The following is a 19,887-nucleotide window of genomic DNA, read 5'->3' on the forward strand; positions in this document are numbered from 1 at the left end:
AAAGCCAAAGCTATTGCAATGGTCTGACTACAGTCTCATACACACTTTACTACTTTTTCCTTAGTTAGTACTGCTAATGTACATTGTATAGCCTAGTATTAAGTTGTTCATGTATATTAAAATTTCACCAGTTTATGTATAATTTTCCTGTTGTCTGGAATGGCATATCCAGTATAATATGCATAGGAATAATAATTAGATACTGATAGTTTTGCTTTAACTCCATGTTTCAAAGTATTACGTAATAAAATCCTATAGTGGGAAGCGTACAAACTGCAATTGTCGTCATTATCACCCATTTCTAAACAATCTGATGTGTTTTTCCACCCCTTTTTATTGCCAGGATGACCCACCCTGATCAAAGACTGTTTTATGTTTCACAGGGTACAGAAGTGAAAGCAATCACATACTCGGCCATGCAGGTGCATGACAAAGAGAAACCCGAGATCTTCGTCATTATTGATATTTAAAGTCTTTCAGTTATTTTTAAAGATTCTTCTTTCCAAAAGGATTTGACTTTGACATCAGATACATACAGTAATAACTAAAATACTGTATGTTGAGGTTGACTACATTATTATTAATAAAGCTTTTTATTTTCATTTTGATGCCTTGAACACACAACACAAAGACACTTGATTGTTTATGGCCAAGTTGTGCTTTTTTGATTCTTTTTAAGGTGATATTTATACAATTATGAAATATTTAATACACTGCTTTATTTATAAAAACATGACACAAATTAAGTCAAACCACACATAAAGAAGTTTGTTATTGTCTTTCTTTAATGATGTTAATAAAGCAAATGAAATAAAAAGCATGTCTCTAAAATTATTTCATTCTGTTCTGTAAGCTTGTATAAAAAATAAACTTTCTGAGTTAAACAAAATAAAAGCGATTTCTAAACATTTTATCAGACATCATCAATGACACAATGGGGCAGTTTCCAAGACAGGGCTTTGGCTAGAAGTTCTACATCTACGGCCAAAATCTTGTGAAATCCCACCGGATATGCGCTGGTTTGGTATATGTCGAAACCATTATATGTGGGTGCGTAAATTGTATTACTTTTGCCTGCTGTACTCCGACAACAACACAACCAGGTAAACAAAGTTGTTAGGCTATAAAAACTAAAATGGTACAAGAATAGCATATACTCCAGTAAATGTTTTGGGTGTTCACACATTTTTATGGCTACCGACACCAATGGCTGTTTTTCATCATAATCCTTCCCCAGACCTACCCTAAACCCAATGTAGCTGTATCCTATCTACCCAGAACCTCGGTTTTCATCATAATCCTACCCCAACACTTCACAGGATTTAGGCAGTAGCTGTATTCTATCTAGCCAGGACTCCTAGACACATTAAATGTAGTCTCAGACTTAAATGCATAATTGAAACATTTCTTAAAGATCAGTGCTATTGTTTTATGTTAAAATCTAAACCCTTTCTGGGAACCTGCCCGGATAATTTTTTTCACTACACATGTTTTTACTAAATAGGTTTTTAGTCACCCTCTGTACCCATACGGCAAAACAAAATACATTTCTTTGGGCCAAAAATGTGTTTAAAATATATGCTTTACATTTTGTAAAAAGGAAAACCTAATTAAATATATTTGGAAAATTTTGTTTTAACCTTCCTTCATATATTAACATATATTTCAAAATGTATTTCAGGGGCAGCAAATACATTTTTAATTTTACAATCCATACGGCAAAAAATATATATTTTTTCCTTGCAAAAATATAAATGTTTATATTTATATTTATATAAATGTATATTATTTAAATGGGTGGTTTCCCGGACCGGGATTAGTTTAAGCCAGGACTAGACCTTAGTTTAATTAGGAAAATAACTAGTTTTAACAAACATGCCTTACTAAAAACATTACTTGTGCGTATTTTGAGGTAAAACAAAGGGCACTGATGTATTAAAAGATACGTCAGTGCAAGTTGTTTTTAGTTTGGACAGCTCTTACATTTATTTTAGTCTAGGAATAGTCTAATCCCTGTTGGGAAACCGCCCCAAAATGTATAAGTATGTATAAAATATAAAATTATAAGCATATTTCTGCATTTGAAAAATATGACATTTTAATATTTTCAAACCTGTATGTCTGAAAAAAAGTAAAAAAGATTTTCTTCCTATTTTTAAAATAATAAAAAGCCCTCCCCCAAAAAAGTGGTAAAAAATACAAAATATGCAAACATATTTTAAAATTGATTTCAGTACATATATTTTTTGGCATATGTTTTTTGTATATTTTAAAATATATTTGAAAATTAAAAGTATTTTTGTTAACACTGTACCATTAAAACGTTTTATTTTTGCAGCATTAGAGTACACACTTCATTACGCACTTCAGATTTTCAGACATTTTTCTTTCATACACTTCAGTAACAATCAAGTAAAGTAAAGCAGCAGAAAACATTATTTACATTTGAGAGATGCAAAACCCTCTAAGTATGTCTGACATGTTTTCTTGTTTATGTTCAGTAATTTTACTTTAATAAAGTAATTAAAATGCATTATTTTCACAAACCATTTTATTGATATTAAACAAATTTGTCTCCTAAAAAATCCACTTCTCACAAAATTCACAAAATTTTTGCAAGACACTAATTTAACACTAAACGTGTTGTTGTGACGAGCTTCGCATTGTGCGCCCTCGAAAAAGCAGAGGCGGACACTACTTAAGTATTTTTACTTTCTACATAAAAGTACATTTTCAAGTGTTTTTCTTTAGAAAACATACATTCCAAAGCATATTATCATAATTTTTACTCCACTACATTTTTTAATTTCAAGTTTTTGGTTTATATTTAATATTTAAATACATTAAACATCTAGAATTGTTTTTTCCTTTATTTAAGTAAAAAGTACTTTCGTACTTTTACTCAAGAAAAGTAAAAGTACAAAATTTTTATGTAATTCGGTATTAAATCAATTTTAATATACAATATAATACAAAGTATGATTCTATGCTTTAGAATGTAGTGAATTTTTTTTAAATAATTTTTCCCATGTCAAAAATGTAACAAAAATACTCAAGTAGTGTCCACCTTCGCGAAAAAGAAGTCACCAGACGCCACTAGATTCAACTAAACATTGTAATGTAAAAATGAAGAAACTCAAACACACATTATTGGGCGATGATGAGGGGTCTAGTTGTATTCAGGTCCAAGTACTCACAAGGGTCACATGTTTAAAGGTGACATAGAATGATTGAATTGAGTATTTATCCTTGTTCTGTGATGTGACATGTAGACAAAAAAAATTTTTTTTGGGTCTGTAATGCCTTAGAAGTTTCCTAAAAACCTCTCTCAGATAGCTCTATTAGGGTGGGGGATTTTAAACAAGTGGTTTTGCACCTATTTGGCTCCCCCTACTGGTTTAACTTGCAATCTCATTACTGATTGGCCGACTTTGCTGCCACTCAAAAAATGTAGCCAATTATTTTAAAGTGGAGGGGCAGTGAGATGCCTGTGATGTCATAAGCATCAGTTTTTCAGATTGGGCCGTTTTCTGGCTGACATTTCTAAAAGAGGAATTTCTATGAGACTGAGATGTTTAGCATGTTTAGCACTTTTTGTATGTTTGTGAATGCAGGTAGACTACCATTATTCAACAAAGACAAGGTCAAAATGTTTTTTCATTCTCTGTCCCCTTTAAATGTCATCCCATTGTCCCATTGCGGTTCGACTCTTCTTTGTTCACTTCGTTGATTTGTTCTGAAAATAAATGTGACGTTTATGACATTTAAGAAAAAGGTATAAAATAGAAATAGCTGAATGAAATGATTTATAATATTCACCTAATGCTATATGTCCGTTCTGCTTCCGCTTAGGGTTTTCCTTCTTATGACAGTACAACCATAACAACACGCTTGTAGTGCACATGAGGAAAACACATAATATGGCAAGAAACACGACGGATTTATTAACACTTTCATCTGTGTTCCTGTCTGTTTTCCTGTCTGTGTTCCCATCTGCAACATAAAAATACAGAAAAACAAAATACACTTTCACCTCTGATGGAAGAAACAGGACACAGGACAGGACAAAACGTACTGCATCAAGAGTTGACTGAACAATAAACTGTCTGTTACATAAAAGCAGGGGTGGGGAACCCTGGTCCTGGTGGGCCACTGTCCTGCAGAGTTTAGTTCCAACCCAAATTAAACACACATTATAAATCTAATTCAAGTCATCAGGATTACTTGGAAATGAAATTTATGTGTGTGTTTGATCAGGGTTGTAACAAAACTCTGCAGGACAGCAGCCCTCCAGGACCCACGGTTCCCCACTCCTGCATAAGAAGGTATTTGTTGTTTAAGGTAAATGAAGACTTTTTGGCTTCTGGGTGCACCAATGAACAGTCAAATGTGTTTGGACGGTGAACATGTTGATGCTTGCATCATGTACTGAAGCCGTGTTTATAAGTTGAGAGATTTTTGGCACGGCTGCATACAGAACTATGCAAAAGAAACCCGAGGTGTGCAATGCCTAAAATATTAAATTCATGTCCTTACTTAACATCAACCTCATTCTTTATAGCTTCAAGCATCGAATCTGTAAAAAGTTTGAATTCTTGTTTGAACTCGTTTAAGCCCAACCCATCGGTCTCAGATTCAACTTCTTCATTTGGAACTTTGGTTCATTAGGAATTATGTATAAAGTTTCTTTCAATAAACATGTTTTTATGCTTTGTAATTCTTGGTTTGTGTACAAAATAAAGCATGATTCAGAGGGGAAATTTCCCATGGAAAAGGAAAACGATGTACATTTATAGCCCTCTGAAGTATTGTTGTCACTTGGAAACACACTCAACTAAAAAAATATTACTGCACTGTCTGTCCAAGGTTATGTCATTAAATCATGTTTCAACTGTGTTGTTGTTAGGTTTATATGAATAATTCATGCCATTCTCCATTCTAACCAAATGGTGAAATGTTACTTACAACACAATCTCATGGCAATTCATATGGATTTTCAAGGTGGCTATTTTTTAGGAATTCATACGACCAAATTCATATGTTTGTATGATTTGTTTTGCCTGTGACATTGGTTTTGGGGTGGGGTTAAGGGTGAGGCATAAGCATTTTTATTCCAAAAATCTTTTAATTCGTACAAGCTGATTTTGTGTCTTAGTAACACAATGTCAATAGATACAGCAGTACACACAGCAGACTCAAACTGAGAGATAAAAGTGAAAGTCACATCTCCACGAAATCTGCTAAAGTGTTTTCAGAGAAGTGTGCTGTATTCATCAGACGTTCAGCCAACTATGACATCAGACATTCAGCTAACTATGAGGTTTAAAATCATAAACCCAGTTACATTGTTCTGATAAGCTGCATTTACATGGACAATCATTTAAATGTTCAATCCAAATGAAAATGCTCAATGTAAACACCTTAATCGGAATAATTAGAACTGATAAAAATCGAATCCTTTTGTAATCCGCTCAAAAGGACATGTAAACACTTGATCGAATTGAAAACTGAAACTGGGAAGCTCTGCGCATCCACTTAAAGGTGCATTTCTGCCACCTACTGGACTGGAGTATGGAGCATATGCGTATGTGCAATGATGTAGAATTGGCGTAATGACGTATGATGCAAAGATTGCGAGCTTGTGTTATTGAAGGACTGTCGTGATTAAAGGAAATGAGGAAGCAGACTGCAAAGTCATTTTAAGTAGGTTAAGAATGGGACACGGTTACTTAAGGAAAACATAACCGTTTTTCAATATTTTACAGTGTTCTTACCTCAACTTAGACAAATTAATACACACCTATCTTTTTTCAATGCATACAGTTAATCTTTGTACAGCGCGCTGTGTTAGCATTTAGCCTAGCCCCAGTCATTCCTTAGGATCTTAACAGTTTAAAAAGCCACCAAACACTTCCACGTTTTCCCATTTAAAGACTGTTACATGAGTAGTTACACGAGTAAGTATGGTGGCGCAGGCGATTTTTTAAAGTGGATAAAAAAATGAGAACTATATTGAATGGCGGAAGAGTACTTAGTTTGCAGCACTTCGACCTCTGCGCGCAGTAACATCATCACTCCTGAATTCATAAGTTCAAGCGAGAGGGTGACTTCTCAGGAGTGATAATGTTATTAAGCGCCGACGTTGAAGTGCACTTCCGCCATAAAATATAGTTCTCGTTTTTATCAGTTTAAAAAATCACCATGTTTTATTTTGTGCCACCATACTTAATCGTGTAACTAACAGTCTTTAAATAGGGAAAACATGGAAGTGTTTGGTGGCTTCTAAATTCATCCCTGTTTGGATCCTAAAGAATGAATGAGGCTAGGTTAAATGCTAATACATTCACGCTGCGCTGTACAAATATTAATTGCACTAGTGATGGGAGAAACGAAGCTTTTCGAAGCTTAGAATCAATTGAACCAATTGCTTCGAAAATTGATTCAGTTTTTTGAAGCAGTTTGAAACACCACACACATTGGTGACCTCTGCTGGTCAAAATAGTGTAAAAGCAGATATGTCCAAACATTTTACACTTTTTTTTACAAAATAATAGCAAGATTTTTATTAAAATATGTTAAAAAAATTATTTAACTTAATTAAGACATAGTTAAAAGTGTATTATGTGTTTTAAGTTTTATTTAGGGCAAACAAATCATTAAAACTAACTTCCCTTTTAATTCTGCACATTTTTGTCATTAAATCTGTCTATAAACAAAAAGTAGACAAAATGGCAGTGTTATTAGTTAGAAGGATAAATGTTTTATGAACTAGCATAATAAAACTGACCCGAGTTTACCTAAACATATAAGACATTGGTCATGTAATCAACTCCCCCTAGTGGTGAACCATCGGATTTTCGAAACGTTTCGAAACAGTTATGTCGTAATGAAGCCTCGTTTGCTAAAATCACATGACTTGGGCCAGTTTGAAACAAGCTCCGAACCACTGATTCGAAACAAAAGATTCGTAAATGTTTCGAAGCCTCATGAAGCAGTGCTTCGAAAACGACCATCACTAAACTGCAGGCATTGAAAAAAGATAAGTGTGTATTAATTAGTCTAAGTTGAGGTAAGGACATAGTAAAATATTGAATAACGGTGGTGTTTTCCTTTAAATAGCACCTTTCACATTATGGGAAGGCATCCAACATGATTGCTTTTATTGTCAGGAAAAGGAGATGTAGAACATATCCTCATGGAAAAATAATCAAGAAATGCGAGAAATGATGGCTAAGCTACAGAGTACAGAACAAATAGACGGAAATGTTAAAAAATGTTCAAGAATTAAAGGCGGAGTGCACAATTTCTGAAAAACGCTTTGGAAAAGGGAGCCGGGCCGACTACCAAAACACACTTGTAGCCAATCAGCAGTAAGAGGCGTGTCTTCTAGCCGACATCTTTGCCTGGGTTGCGTATCTGTGGGGCAGGTCTATCAAAAGGAGGTCCAGTTTCTATTGGGGTAGGGACGGGTTTGTTTATGTGATTTCAAATATCAACACTGGCTTTCAAACATTGTGCACTCTGCCTTTAACTTGGACAAACATCATCTTAAGTTTACTGAAGTTCAAGAACGAAAAAGGTTATTGAGCTCCAAAATGACTGAAGGATTTTTGGACACTGAGATTGCCGGCAGAGCTGACTACACTATAAATTATACTTATTACTACTACAATAATCATTGAGTATTATTTGCCTTTACATTTGGGTTCAAGACAAAACTTGTTTTACCTAATCTGAGAATAATAAATATTAAGATTAGAGATGTTAAGATCAAAGTACACAAACAACACAAATGCTTGCTTTCTAGGGTTGTGTATCGACAAGAATCTTATGTATCACAATACTGGGGTTGCCAAAAACCTGTGGCGCCTTCCTATGTAGGTATTTCCTGTCACTATGTTTAGGTTCAGAGACTTTTTAGTGTTCATGTAAACTCCAAACGGAAATGGTACTTAGAGAAATACAGTGTTGCCAACACAAAATATCACGACACTCGCATGTAGGTATTTACATGCACCCGTTACTTTCTCTAATACACAATAAAACAGTAAAGTAGATGTCTGAAACCAACAGGCCAACATGTTATAACACATAAATATCTTTCATCATAAAATACTTAATATGCATTTGGCAGACGCTTTTTTATCCAAAATATGTGGGTTCCCAGGGATCAAACTCTAGCTCTATATTTTTAGTGTTTTTGTTGCTCAGTGGGAAAACTTTTGAAAACAGGATGTTGCTTTCAGATAACTACTAAAAAATATGTCTCAAATAAGAGGAAAGTGATGTGTCGTGGTGATGCTTACCATAACTGAGGACCACATGTCTCTGTAGTTCCTGATGGACAGGAGGGTTTTTTAGAGTAAATGTGATATTAAATGCAGAGTTTTTGATTATATAACTGCTTCTTAAGTGGTAAAGGCCTTCACCCGATGCAGACTTAACATCAGTGAGAATCTGACCACCTGACCCTCGCCACTCCACCTCCGGCTTCGGATATCCCTCAGTCTCATACTGGATGGTTGCATTATGGGAGTTGAGATGAATGCTTAATCTTGGTTCTGAATAAAGAGCTGAGGAGATGACATGAAGAATATTAATTGTTTCCTGTTATGTGTATAAAGACGGGCCAACAACAGTTTCCTGTCACTTGTCACAAAGTCAGCATTGTTGGATTTGGCCAGAAATAACTTTAATAAGACATTTTAATGGTGTGTTGTGTAACTTGTACCAGGATCTCTAGACAGAAATGCAATATAATCAGTGTTGTAAGACCTTACATAACGAACCGTATTGTTTTTATTACCTCAGAATGAGCAGAAGTAAGTCATGAATTGACTTGAGTTTGAGTTTTTATGGCGACACTTTAAGCTTATCCGACAGCAATATCTTTGTCATTCAACAACAAAATTTGAACAACCCACAATAAACAAATTAACCCTAATAAGACCCTTGGGGTTAATTATACCCCAAGCCACTTTTCTTTAGTTTAAAAATATGGTTCCCTTCATCTTAGTGGAATAAGATTTTGTGACTTTTCCAGATTATCTGCCAAGATTCATATAAAAAAAACTGGGCTTGATTCGGTCGTTCAAAAGAGGCGTAAAAAATTTACTTAATCAGTCCCTTTGGGTGTAAATATGACCCCAATTGAAATGAATGGGAAATGCAAAAAAAATCATTTATTTCTTTTTATTTGTCAAAAAAAATCAATGCATCAAATTTCTGTGGCATTTTGTAAAAACAAACATTTCAAAATGCATCAAAAACTACAAAAAATTCTACTATTTAAAATAATATTTATTTTTTATGTCCTTTCTTATATTTATATAAACATAAATTCACAAAATGTATCAATAAAGTACTGATGTTGAGCAGTTTGCCACATTTAGTGAAATGAATGGGTCTCTATGGGCCTGCTTGTCAAAGTGATTTATTTCCTAAACTGTAATCATAAAACTGTTTTTTTTTCTAAACACCACATGGCTGAATTCAACACATAACATCTAGATCAATATCTCAAAACAATTTAAATCAAATTTAGATCATAATTTATATGAATTCTTCATAAAAATGTTATATATTTCAGGCAAACTAATGGTGTAGTTGAGGAATTTAGTGGTAAACAGGTTTAAAAGTGCTTCATATCTCCAAATACACAGCATTAATGTATAGATGGGAAGTAAATGAAAAAAATTATATTATTTGTATCATTAAAAATTTATATATTTTTTGTAATCACTCTTTTAATCTCTGGGGTCATTTTTACCCCCAAGGGACTATAAAGTATACAGGAAAATAGGGCCTTATGAGGGTTAAACTATTACATGTATTCAGTATTGTTTTCATTTTTGAAAACTATACAGACATAAGCTTATAAACTTATTGGCTTATTTTGGAATTATTTGCTTTATAATTTAAAACATAAAAGTAAACGCAAAGACATTCAGTACTAATATAAACATTAACTAATTAGTAGTATGTCGTATATACAGTCTTGTTCAAAATAATAGCAGTACAATGTGACTAACCAGAATAATCAAGGTTTTTAGTATATTTTTTATTGCTACGTGGCAAACAAGTTACCAGTAGGTTCAGTAGATTCTCAGAAAACAAACAAGACCCAGCATTCATGATATGAACGCTCTTAAGGCTGTGCAATTGGGCAATTAGTTGAAAGGGGTGTGTTCAAAAAAATGACTGTGCAAACTCAAAACTATTTTGTACAAACATTTTTTTTTCTGGGATTTAGCAATCCTGTGAATCACTAAACTAATATTTAGTTGTATGACCACAGTTTTTTAAAACTGCTTGACATCTGTGTGGCATGGAGTCAACCAACATGTGGCACCTCTCAGCTGTTATTCCACTCCATGATTCATTAACAACATTCCACAATTCATTCACATTTCTTGGTTTTGCTTCAGAAACAGCATTTTTGATATCACCCCACAAGTTCTCAATTGGATTAAGGTCTGGAGATTGGGATGGCCACTCCATAACATTAATTTTGTTGGTTTGGAACCAAGACTTTGCCCGTTTACTAGTGTGTTTTGGGTCATTGTCTTGTTGAAACAACCATTTCAAGGGCATGTCCTCTTCAGAATAGGGCAACATGACCTCTTCAAGTATTTTAACATATGCAAACTGATCCATGATCCCTGGTATGCGATATATAGGCCCAACACCATAGTAGGAGAAACATGCCCATATCATGATGCTTGCACCTCCATGCTTCACTGTGTACTGTGGCTTGAATTCAGAGTTTGGGGGTCGTCTCACAAACTGCCTGTGGCCCTTGGACCCAAAAAGAACAATTTTACTCTCATCAGTCCACAAAATGTTCCTCCATTTCTCTTTAGGCCAGTTGATGTGTTCTTTGGCAAATTGTAACCTCTTCTGCACATGTCTTTTTTTTAACAGAGGGACTTTGCGGGGGATTCTTGAAAATAGATTAGCTTCACACAGACGTCTTCTAACTGTCACAGTACTTACAGGTAACTCCAGACTGTCTTTGATCATCCTGAAGGTGATCATTGGCTGAGCCTTTGCCATTCTGGTTATTCTTCTATCCATTTTGATGGTTGTCTTCCGTTTTCTTCCACGTCTCTCTGGTTTTGCTCTCCATTTTAAGGCATTGGATATCATTTAAGCTGAACAGCCTATAATTTTTTGCACCTCTTTATAGGTTTTCCCCTCTCCAATCAACTTTTTAATCAAAGTACGCTGTTCTTCTGAACAATGTCTTGAACAACCCATTTTCCTCAGCTTTCAAATGCATGTTCAACAAGTGTTGGCTTCATCCTTAAATAGTGGCCACCTGAATCACACCTGTTTCTTCACAAAATTGAGGACCTCAGTGATTGAATGCCACACTGCTATTTTTTTGAACACACCCCTTTCAACTAATTCAACTATTTGCACAATTGCACAGCCTTAAGAGCGTGCATATCATGAATGCTGGGTCTCATTTGTTTTCTGAGAATCTACTGAACCTACTGGTAACTTGTTTGCCACGTAGCAATAAAAAAATATACTAAAAACCTTGATTATTCTGGTTAGTCACATTGTACTGCTATTATTTTCAACAAGACTGTTTATTCTACACTGAAAAAAATGATTCATTCAATTTACTCAATTTTTTAAGGTAAGTGGTTGCAATCAATTTATTTAAGCTACATTTAAACAAATAAGATTAGTAAAGCAAAATAAAATAAACAACTTTTGTTTAAATGTAGCTTAAATAAATTGATTGCAACCACTTATCTTAAACAAATTGAGTAAATTGAATGAATAATTTTTTTCAGTGATACTGTATTCGCATTTTTGTAATAATAAACCAGCTAAATCAGCATATTTTTATTAGCATAATATTAGTTATTTTTGAACAATTATTGTATTTATTGTTCACTGGCAGTTTAAGGTTTTACTGCTTGATGGATGTGTGGATACAGATTATGGGTGCATTTGCACCACATACACATTCTGTTATGATTTCCAGAAAATGGGATCTAAGTGCAGGTAAGAACTCAACAGGGTTTATTTTAAAACAAGAAAACATGGGCCCACGTGAGGGAAACAGACATGACTAAAACAGATAACAGTAACTCACAAGACTATGACTAGATAACACACTATGACAAACCTATACAGGACTGACTATGACTATGACTATGACTATTATGTCCTGCCAAACAAACCAAACATACAAACAATACAGGACAAGACAAGACACACTGGGGCCTTAAATAAGAAAACTAAACAAGATAACGAGGGAAGGTCAGGTGTTGGGAGTTAACCAATAATGAATAATTAACAAGGAGACAAGGGGGCGGGGGCAGAGACAAGACACGGCAGCACACTACCCAAACTAAAGGCCATGTGCTATCACAGAAAACATGGGTACCGCCACGATCCTGCCACATGATCATGAATAACTATGAATAACTATGACAGACCAAGCGTGCCGCAGGAGCCCTGAAAAGTGAAGCCAAAACGTCTCGATCGCCCCCCAGTGACTGGTCCCAGTATAGGTCATAAACTCCGCCTCCCCATGTTATTCAATGGGACTTGAGACCAACTAAAAAATTTAATTACACTTCAATTATCTTTTTTCCGAAGCTGGTTTCTGTCATTTATTGTAGTTTTTATCACGCTGATGTAAATTCAAATGTTTGTTTTTAAAATAGATTTGTGTTTAGTTAGCTATTTAATGATATAAAAACAGTGATGTCACGTCATGATTGACAGCTGTGATATCGTGTGATATGCGCATTCTGCGAGAGCGAGGGCGGGGTTTTGATTTCGCGGCTTCACTTCCTGCTCACTACTGTGCATGACTGGTCCCGAAATCGCTACTGCGCAGACTCAAGATCCAAGATGTCAGCGCCATATCGGGACACTGGCAGCTTCACTTTTCATCAATGGAAGAAAGCGAACAGGCGTCGTCCATCTTTTTTAAAGTCTATGTGACAGACTGGCAGGATCCTGAAAACATTCAGCTCTTGTTTATTGACAACACAGCTGAAAGCCAAATGTTTCTCCTAGATATCAGTGAGAAAACATGTGGAGTATGTGGGTTTGTCTTTTCTCAAGAGGTAATGGTGATGTCCTTGTTTTTGTGTTATGTAAAGTGACCAGATTTTTTAAATGAAAAGCTGGGACATTTCGCAGTTCAGTGGTCAAAGTATCATTGAAATCTTATTTGTTATTATTTATGAATTAAAAAACAGGGGAAAAGATTTTAAATGTTTTTGTCTTTTTATTGTTGTGGGTTTGTGGCTAACAGAACACCCAATAATGTGACAGTCCCCCGAAAACTGGGACATCTGGTCTGGTCACCTTTTGTATTCCTGTTTATCCCCTTTTGGATTATTTTTTTGTTTTAGGAAGATATTGTTTTTGTGAATTTGTATTTTTCATTATTGGGCTTGAATGTACTTTGGGTGAAGACTTTTTCCTTGGATTTATGTGATTGCTATATTTTTGACTTCATGGATTTGATTTGTTTCTTGACTTTTGAATAAATATTTCTTTATCTGAATTTTTTCTCACACTGTCTCGGCCATACATTTTTGCATTATTGGGTATAGGCAGGGGCGCTGCTAAGGATTTTGGGCCCCATGAAAAGAATCTTGACAGGGCCCCAACACAGCTGAGACTTTTTTCATATTAATTTACATAAAACCATGCGCTTTTATGGTATTTTGACTACCAATGGGGTGAGAAAATTTTACTTGAATTAAGTGTTTAAGAAAAAAGACTGATTTCACAATTTTTTTCTCACTCCATTGGCAGATAATTTAGATTGTTTTAAAGACAATTTTAATTAAATTGTATATTAATTCGTCTTAAAACTAGACTTATTTACTTAGGTCATTTTGCTCATCAAGAAAAAGCATCTTAATTTAAGAATTTTTAGATATCTCTACTGAAAACAAGACAAAAATACTAAGTAAGAAAGTCATTTTTTGCAGTGTTTTACTATTAAATATTTTTTAAGCACCACAATTTTGGGGGCTCCTCTGGGCCCCCTCTTACTCGTGGGCCCCGAGAATCGTCATTGTTTACCCCCCTTTTACAGCGCCCCTGGGTATAGGACAGGGTTTCCCAAACTAGGGTTCATAAAAATTGCCGGCGTTTCGTGAGTTGATGGAACACAATTATTCATCATAATCATAAAATGCTAATATATTATACAAAAATCTAAACAAAACACTTACAACTAAATTATATATTTTTCTATATTTATATTTTTATATAATTATATATTTTCTGGATATCATGACCAATACTAGCCTACAATATATCAGAAATCTGAGAACTCGTGCAGAATGGACGTTTTAGGTCCAATAAAAGGTAATGATAACACTAATAATATAAAGTATTACTTATAAAAAAAAATGAAAAAAGTTTTATAGTTAAACATACAAATGTGCTATTAAATTATTAAAATAAAGGACAAAGTATTTTAAAGCTGGAATCTTTTAAATCAGTTTGATTAAAAATAAACAAAAATCTGTCATTGAGGAAAAAGCATTGAAATAAGTTCAAAACTAGGCATGGGCCGGTTACCGGTTTCATATACCGAGGTTTTAAAGAGTCAAGGTTTCAAAACCACTAACATTTTCAGCGATACCGTTTTCAAGGAATGAGCTGTGTTTACACAAAATTAATTAAATTATGAAGTCATGTAATTCATTTGATGTTTACATCTAATATATATAAACATTTGTTTTTATATTATAAGTTAAATGCTTTATTTTTACGCAGACATTTGAAGGTTATCATACCTCCAGAATCTCATACCGGACCATGCCTATTCAAAACGGTCTCCGTATTCCAAAAAGAAAGCTTATAATGATATATAATTTGAGCTGTAATCTTAGTTTGACTTTCTGACAGAGATGGCGATAGAGAAGCAAACGTTCTGGGTTGAAGGTTTAATGGCAAACATTAAAAAAATTGCACAATTCACCATGTGACAAGTGTGTTACATACCTCCATAGACCAGCTGAACCACTCCTCTTTCTGATCCCAGGCTGTTGGTTACTATACACAGGTATTTACCTTCATCTTTCAGTCTAAAATCTGTTAATGCCAGGGAGGCATTTCCTTTCGTAATAAGCTGATGATTTAATTTTGTGCGGTTAAAATAATTTGTGTCTTGTGTTTTTAGCTGGTCCCTCTGGTAGTAATAGCTGTGAACCACTCTTGGATCTTCCTCGCGTTGCCAGGTGATGACCAGTTGGGAGAGGTCCTTATCTGGCATAAATTCACAGGGAAGAAGGGCGGTCGCTCCACGGACCACCAAAACAGGTTCAGATGGCACTTTGACCTTAAATGAGTCTGGAAATGAGAAAGGTCATGCTTACAAAGAGGAAGAATATATAATTTTTATAATATATAATTAATATATATTTGAAGAGCTTATAGATGCAAAAGCTGATAAATGCCAACTCCGTCATAAATAAGATAATGATATAAACCAGTGGCGGCACATGACTGCTCTTCCGTGGGGCGCAAATTCAAAATATGTGTTCGGAGTGTCATGTGAACCATGTGTATACCGTGTTTTGTCAAAATAAGTGCCTGCTGCACACACGTCAAAACCGTTTATGATAAAATAGACACTCACGTTTACAAAATACACGCCAGACACTCCCTTAACAGTAAACTTTGATTACGTATGAGTTTATGCGAGTATCTGGCAAGTGTCTTTTTATCATAAACCCTTTAGATGCGTCTGCAGCAGGCACTTATTTTGACAAGACACGTGATGCACATAGGATCACCTGACACGCAGAACACATATTTTAAAATTACAAACCACACACATGATGGGCTACATACATGTTGTGACGAACTTTGCATTGTGCGCCCTCAAAAAAAGAAGTCACTGGCCGCCACTGATGTCAACCGAATTCTTTCGGCACTTATTATAAATTCATGAAATACTTTCGCTTCAAATCTGCTAAATCCTGGCCACAGTCTATTCAGAAATACAGCTTTATTCGCAGAATCTGTTAAACGGCATGTTGCTTTTTGAGTGCACAGAAGACAAATGTAAAACAACAGTGGATCACATTCAAACTTGGGTTCTTTGTGAGTAATTGGACCTGAATACAACCTGAATGTGGCAGCCACATGCATCACAGCGCCCCCTAATGTGTGCTTCAGCTTCTTCATTTTTACCTTTTGAATCCTGACTCATTTGCATTGTTTCTAGTTGCATCTTTAGTGATTTTGCTGCTGTTTTATGTCTTGTTCAAAGAAGTGTTTTTTTAGAAGTGGTTGTTTTTGCCAAAAAAGCAAAAGACTTTAAGGAGTGGTTTCCCGCACAGAGGTTAGTTTAAGACAGGAATATGCCTTAATCTAATTAGGAAATATAACTAGTTTAACAAACATAACTTACTAAAACATTACTTGTGTGCATTTTGAGGCTGATATATTTTAAAATATGTCAATGCAAGTTGTTTTCAGTTTGGACAGCTCTTAAATTTATTTTACTCTGGGACTAGTCTAGTCCCTCTCCGGAAAATCGCCCAAAAATGGGCACTGTAAAATATACTTTGCTGCCTTAAAATTTTTTGTTGAATCAACTCAGATTTACAAGTCATTTCAACTTACTATTATTTATCTTAACTACAGAGTTGTTATAACTACAGGTGAGTTGTTAATATAACTTATAAATTTAAGTTGACTTTTCTCAACTATATTTTATAAGTTGTGACAACTAATTTCTGTTGACATGACTTGTAAATTTGAGTTGATATAACAAAAGGCAGCAAAGTTTTTTTTACAGTGTGGTAAAGGGGCGACATGTCACAATAAATCTTTGATGTCCCCAGAGCACATATGTGAAGTTTTGGCTTAAAATACCAATTGAAACTCAATTGTGCTGTGAATTATTTTCTCTCTCTCGCTCTCTCTTTCTCTCTGCACTAAATGACTGTGCCGTGGTTGGATAGTGCAGATTAAGGGGTGGTATTATTATAATAAGAGCTCCTTATGACATCATAAGGGGAGCCAAATTTCAATTTCAAATTTTTTCACGTGCTTGTAGAGAATGGTTTACCAAAACTAAATTACTGGGTTGATCTTTTTACATTTTAAGTTCACTGGGAACCCAATTATACCACTTAAACATGGAAAAATTCAGATTTTCATGCCATGGCCCCTTTAAATACCCCTTACTTGAATTCAAAAATCTGATGTGACCCTCAGTCAAAACTGAAACACTTTTCCAGATAATCCCAATAACAGCATAACAATGGATCTCTAAATAATTCTCAAGCACCAACATTCAGAGTTTTAAGCCAGAGGGGTGGTCCCATAAAGCTCTCAAGCGATTAAAGAGCGTGGGATTTAGACTAGAAAAACACTGACTGCCTACGCCTACCGAGCCAAAGCGATCTAGGGTGGTGTCCTCACTATTTTAGGCTTCTTCCAAATAAGTGCAAATACTCTTATCAAAGGTTGACGCAATAACAGACATTACCCATCCCAGACAATATATCAGACATAGCGGTGGTTTCCCAGCTGCCTTAATTTAAAAATACCAAGTGGTGATGTACTGTATCTTAGTGTCAATGTTTTTTGTCTGGGGATGCAAACACGTATTGTTTTGCGAGGTTTGTTTAGTAACAAAGGCCATGTCCTAGATAAATCAAACACGGTCTTGGAAACAGCACCATTCTTGGTAAAGTACACACTGTTGAGAACAGAACAACACAATATGCACACACGGTGACGGGGACATTGTTGTCCAGGCAACACTTTCGTTTTGCGTAAGTCAAATATCAGAATACAACTCATCTTTGCATTCAAGCATTTCTTTATTCATTATTGTCACGTAATGTTTACTCTGTAGTTTTTATTTATTGAATAAGTGACGCATTATAAATAATTACATTTGAACTGAATGTCAGAAAAGGCCAGAAAGCAGTCGAAACCAATGCAAGTGAATAAATAGAAGAGAAATCAGAAATCAAACAGCACTAAATCAGCATCCACCAAAGTTTTTAAGTGGCTGAAACACCAGAGATGCTTTGAATGTTATTATATGAAATCTAAGTAATATGTCATTTGTATTTGATACACACATTTTTAATAAACACAATATTAGTATTGTGGTGGTCCAGGGATGTCATCCGGTACAGTTATCTTCACAGAACAGAATTATTATTATTTTTTTGTTTGTTTCTGTTTTGTTCGGTTTATTTGTTATTCCGGATGTAACAGTAGGTCACTGTGGTATTTGAACATTTTTCTGTTCTCAGCAACAACAACAAAAAAATGCAGAGCAGCCAGAACCGACTGCTGTGCTCCCACCGCAAACAATGGACTCACTTTGTTTTGAGATTAACCGCTTATATAAACCCAAAGTAAACAGTGGTTTGCCTATAAAGACAGTTCTTGTAGTTTTATCTATGGTAAAATATGGTTACAGCACAATCCCCTTAACCATTTGTGTTCAATCTGCTAAAAACGTTACTATAATTAGGACCGGCCTGTCCAACAGACAATACACCTCATTGATTAAAATAGGGATCACAAAGACGTTAGGTGAAAAAACCCCAAAGGGATTTAATCATAGGTGTCATTTACATTGGGGACGCTGGGGACATGTCCCCACCACTTTTTAAAATTTTTTGGTTAAAAATCAAACAATACCTGTGAGTTTTACACTGCAAAAATGACTTTCTTACTTAGTATTTTTGTCTTGTTTTCAGTAAAAATATCTAAAAATTCTTAAATCAAGATGGTTTTTCATGATGAGCAAAATTACTTAAGAAAATAAGTCTAGTTCCCTTTCAGTCGGTCACTACGACGTCACGTCGTGACCGACGAATTGGGAACTCGCTTAGAGAGACCAATCTGCTTCGAATACTACTAAAACGCCAATGAACTTGGCATTGAGATATTTGCATAATGCTGGCGCCGCCCCGCCAGGTGCATATATAAGCAGCAGGTGCAAATAAGGAAATTAGCTTTTTATCGCTTCGAAAGCCGGCAGTATCTGCTACTGAGAAGCTACTCTACTCTGGTGGGATTCGATTGCTGAAGTTGGTTGGACTAGCAGTACCACAGCGGACGCTTCGCTTAATTCCACGACTCTACATCTTTATTTTGTTTTGAGTTTAGTGTGTGCGTTGCCTTTCCCTGTGCGCATCATCAACTGAGCATCTGAGTGAATTTCCCTAAAAGAGTGATACGAGAGAGCTTTGTGCCTTGTTAAAGGCAGCCACTCTCTCGTATATCCGGACATCAGCGTCCTTTTCAGGATGGCTTTTCGTCCGTGCGATCTTGGGTGCGGCAAATACATGGGTCCGAAGGACGGTCACGAGCGTTGTCTTTCGTGTTTGGGCATCGAGCACGCAGAGGCAGCGTTCGCTGGGGGTAAGTGTTCTCACTGCGAGAACATGTCCCTTGTGGATTTGCGCAGACGGTTGTCTTTCCTCCGGGAAAAACGCAACCCTCGTCATGCGAGTGCTGAACGCCGCCACGGTGCGGCTGTGAAGCTCTCTAAAGACGACCTGCGCATCACTGTGCTGAGCCGAGCGGGGGATTCGTCCTCAGGCTCTCAGCCTCCTCATCCACAGCCGGTTGATGTGCCGATGGAGACTTCAGCGTCGTGTTCTACGATGTCTCTAGAATCCATCGTGCCGCCCTCCGGGTCCACCGACGCCGCAGCATCCGAGGGTGGGCCTCCTCCCCCTGACGTGGACCCCGACGCCCTTCCTCCCTCTGGTCGGGTTGGGACGCCGGAGTTCGATCCAGAGATGGTGGCCGTGCTCGCTCGAGCGGCGGAGACCGTAGGGTTAGAGTGGGTTCCCCCCCCTCAGCCCGAACCGTCCCGCCTGGATGATTGGTTCTTTGGAGCTG

At 35.9% G+C, this 19,887-nt stretch overlaps 2 protein-coding genes across 2 annotated transcripts in view; one reads left to right on the forward strand and one right to left on the reverse strand.

Annotated features, from left to right (window-relative positions):
- Positions 1 to 3,267, forward strand: part of zbtb8os (zinc finger and BTB domain containing 8 opposite strand) — a 26,296-nt gene extending 23,029 nt beyond the window's left edge. Inside the window, exon 7 of the mRNA XM_065296129.2 lies at positions 384 to 3,267. Within this exon, the coding sequence (XP_065152201.1) occupies positions 384 to 470 (87 nt within the window). The 3' untranslated portion in view covers positions 471 to 3,267. The remainder of the gene's footprint in view (positions 1 to 383) is intronic.
- LOC135786632 (butyrophilin-like protein 1) overlaps positions 1,483 to 19,887 on the reverse strand; it is a 58,214-nt gene continuing 39,809 nt past the window's right edge. The window contains exons 2-5 of the mRNA XM_065296124.1: positions 15,001 to 15,348; positions 8,307 to 8,573; positions 3,820 to 3,993; positions 1,483 to 3,736 (exon numbers count right to left, since the gene is read on the reverse strand). Coding sequence (XP_065152196.1) covers positions 3,681 to 3,736; positions 3,820 to 3,993; positions 8,307 to 8,573; positions 15,001 to 15,348 — 845 coding nt within the window. The 3' untranslated portion in view covers positions 1,483 to 3,680. The remainder of the gene's footprint in view (positions 3,737 to 3,819; positions 3,994 to 8,306; positions 8,574 to 15,000; positions 15,349 to 19,887) is intronic.

This window comes from Paramisgurnus dabryanus, chromosome 20, assembly GCF_030506205.2.
Source record: "Paramisgurnus dabryanus chromosome 20, PD_genome_1.1, whole genome shotgun sequence".
Taxonomy (NCBI): Eukaryota; Metazoa; Chordata; class Actinopteri; order Cypriniformes; family Cobitidae; genus Paramisgurnus; species Paramisgurnus dabryanus.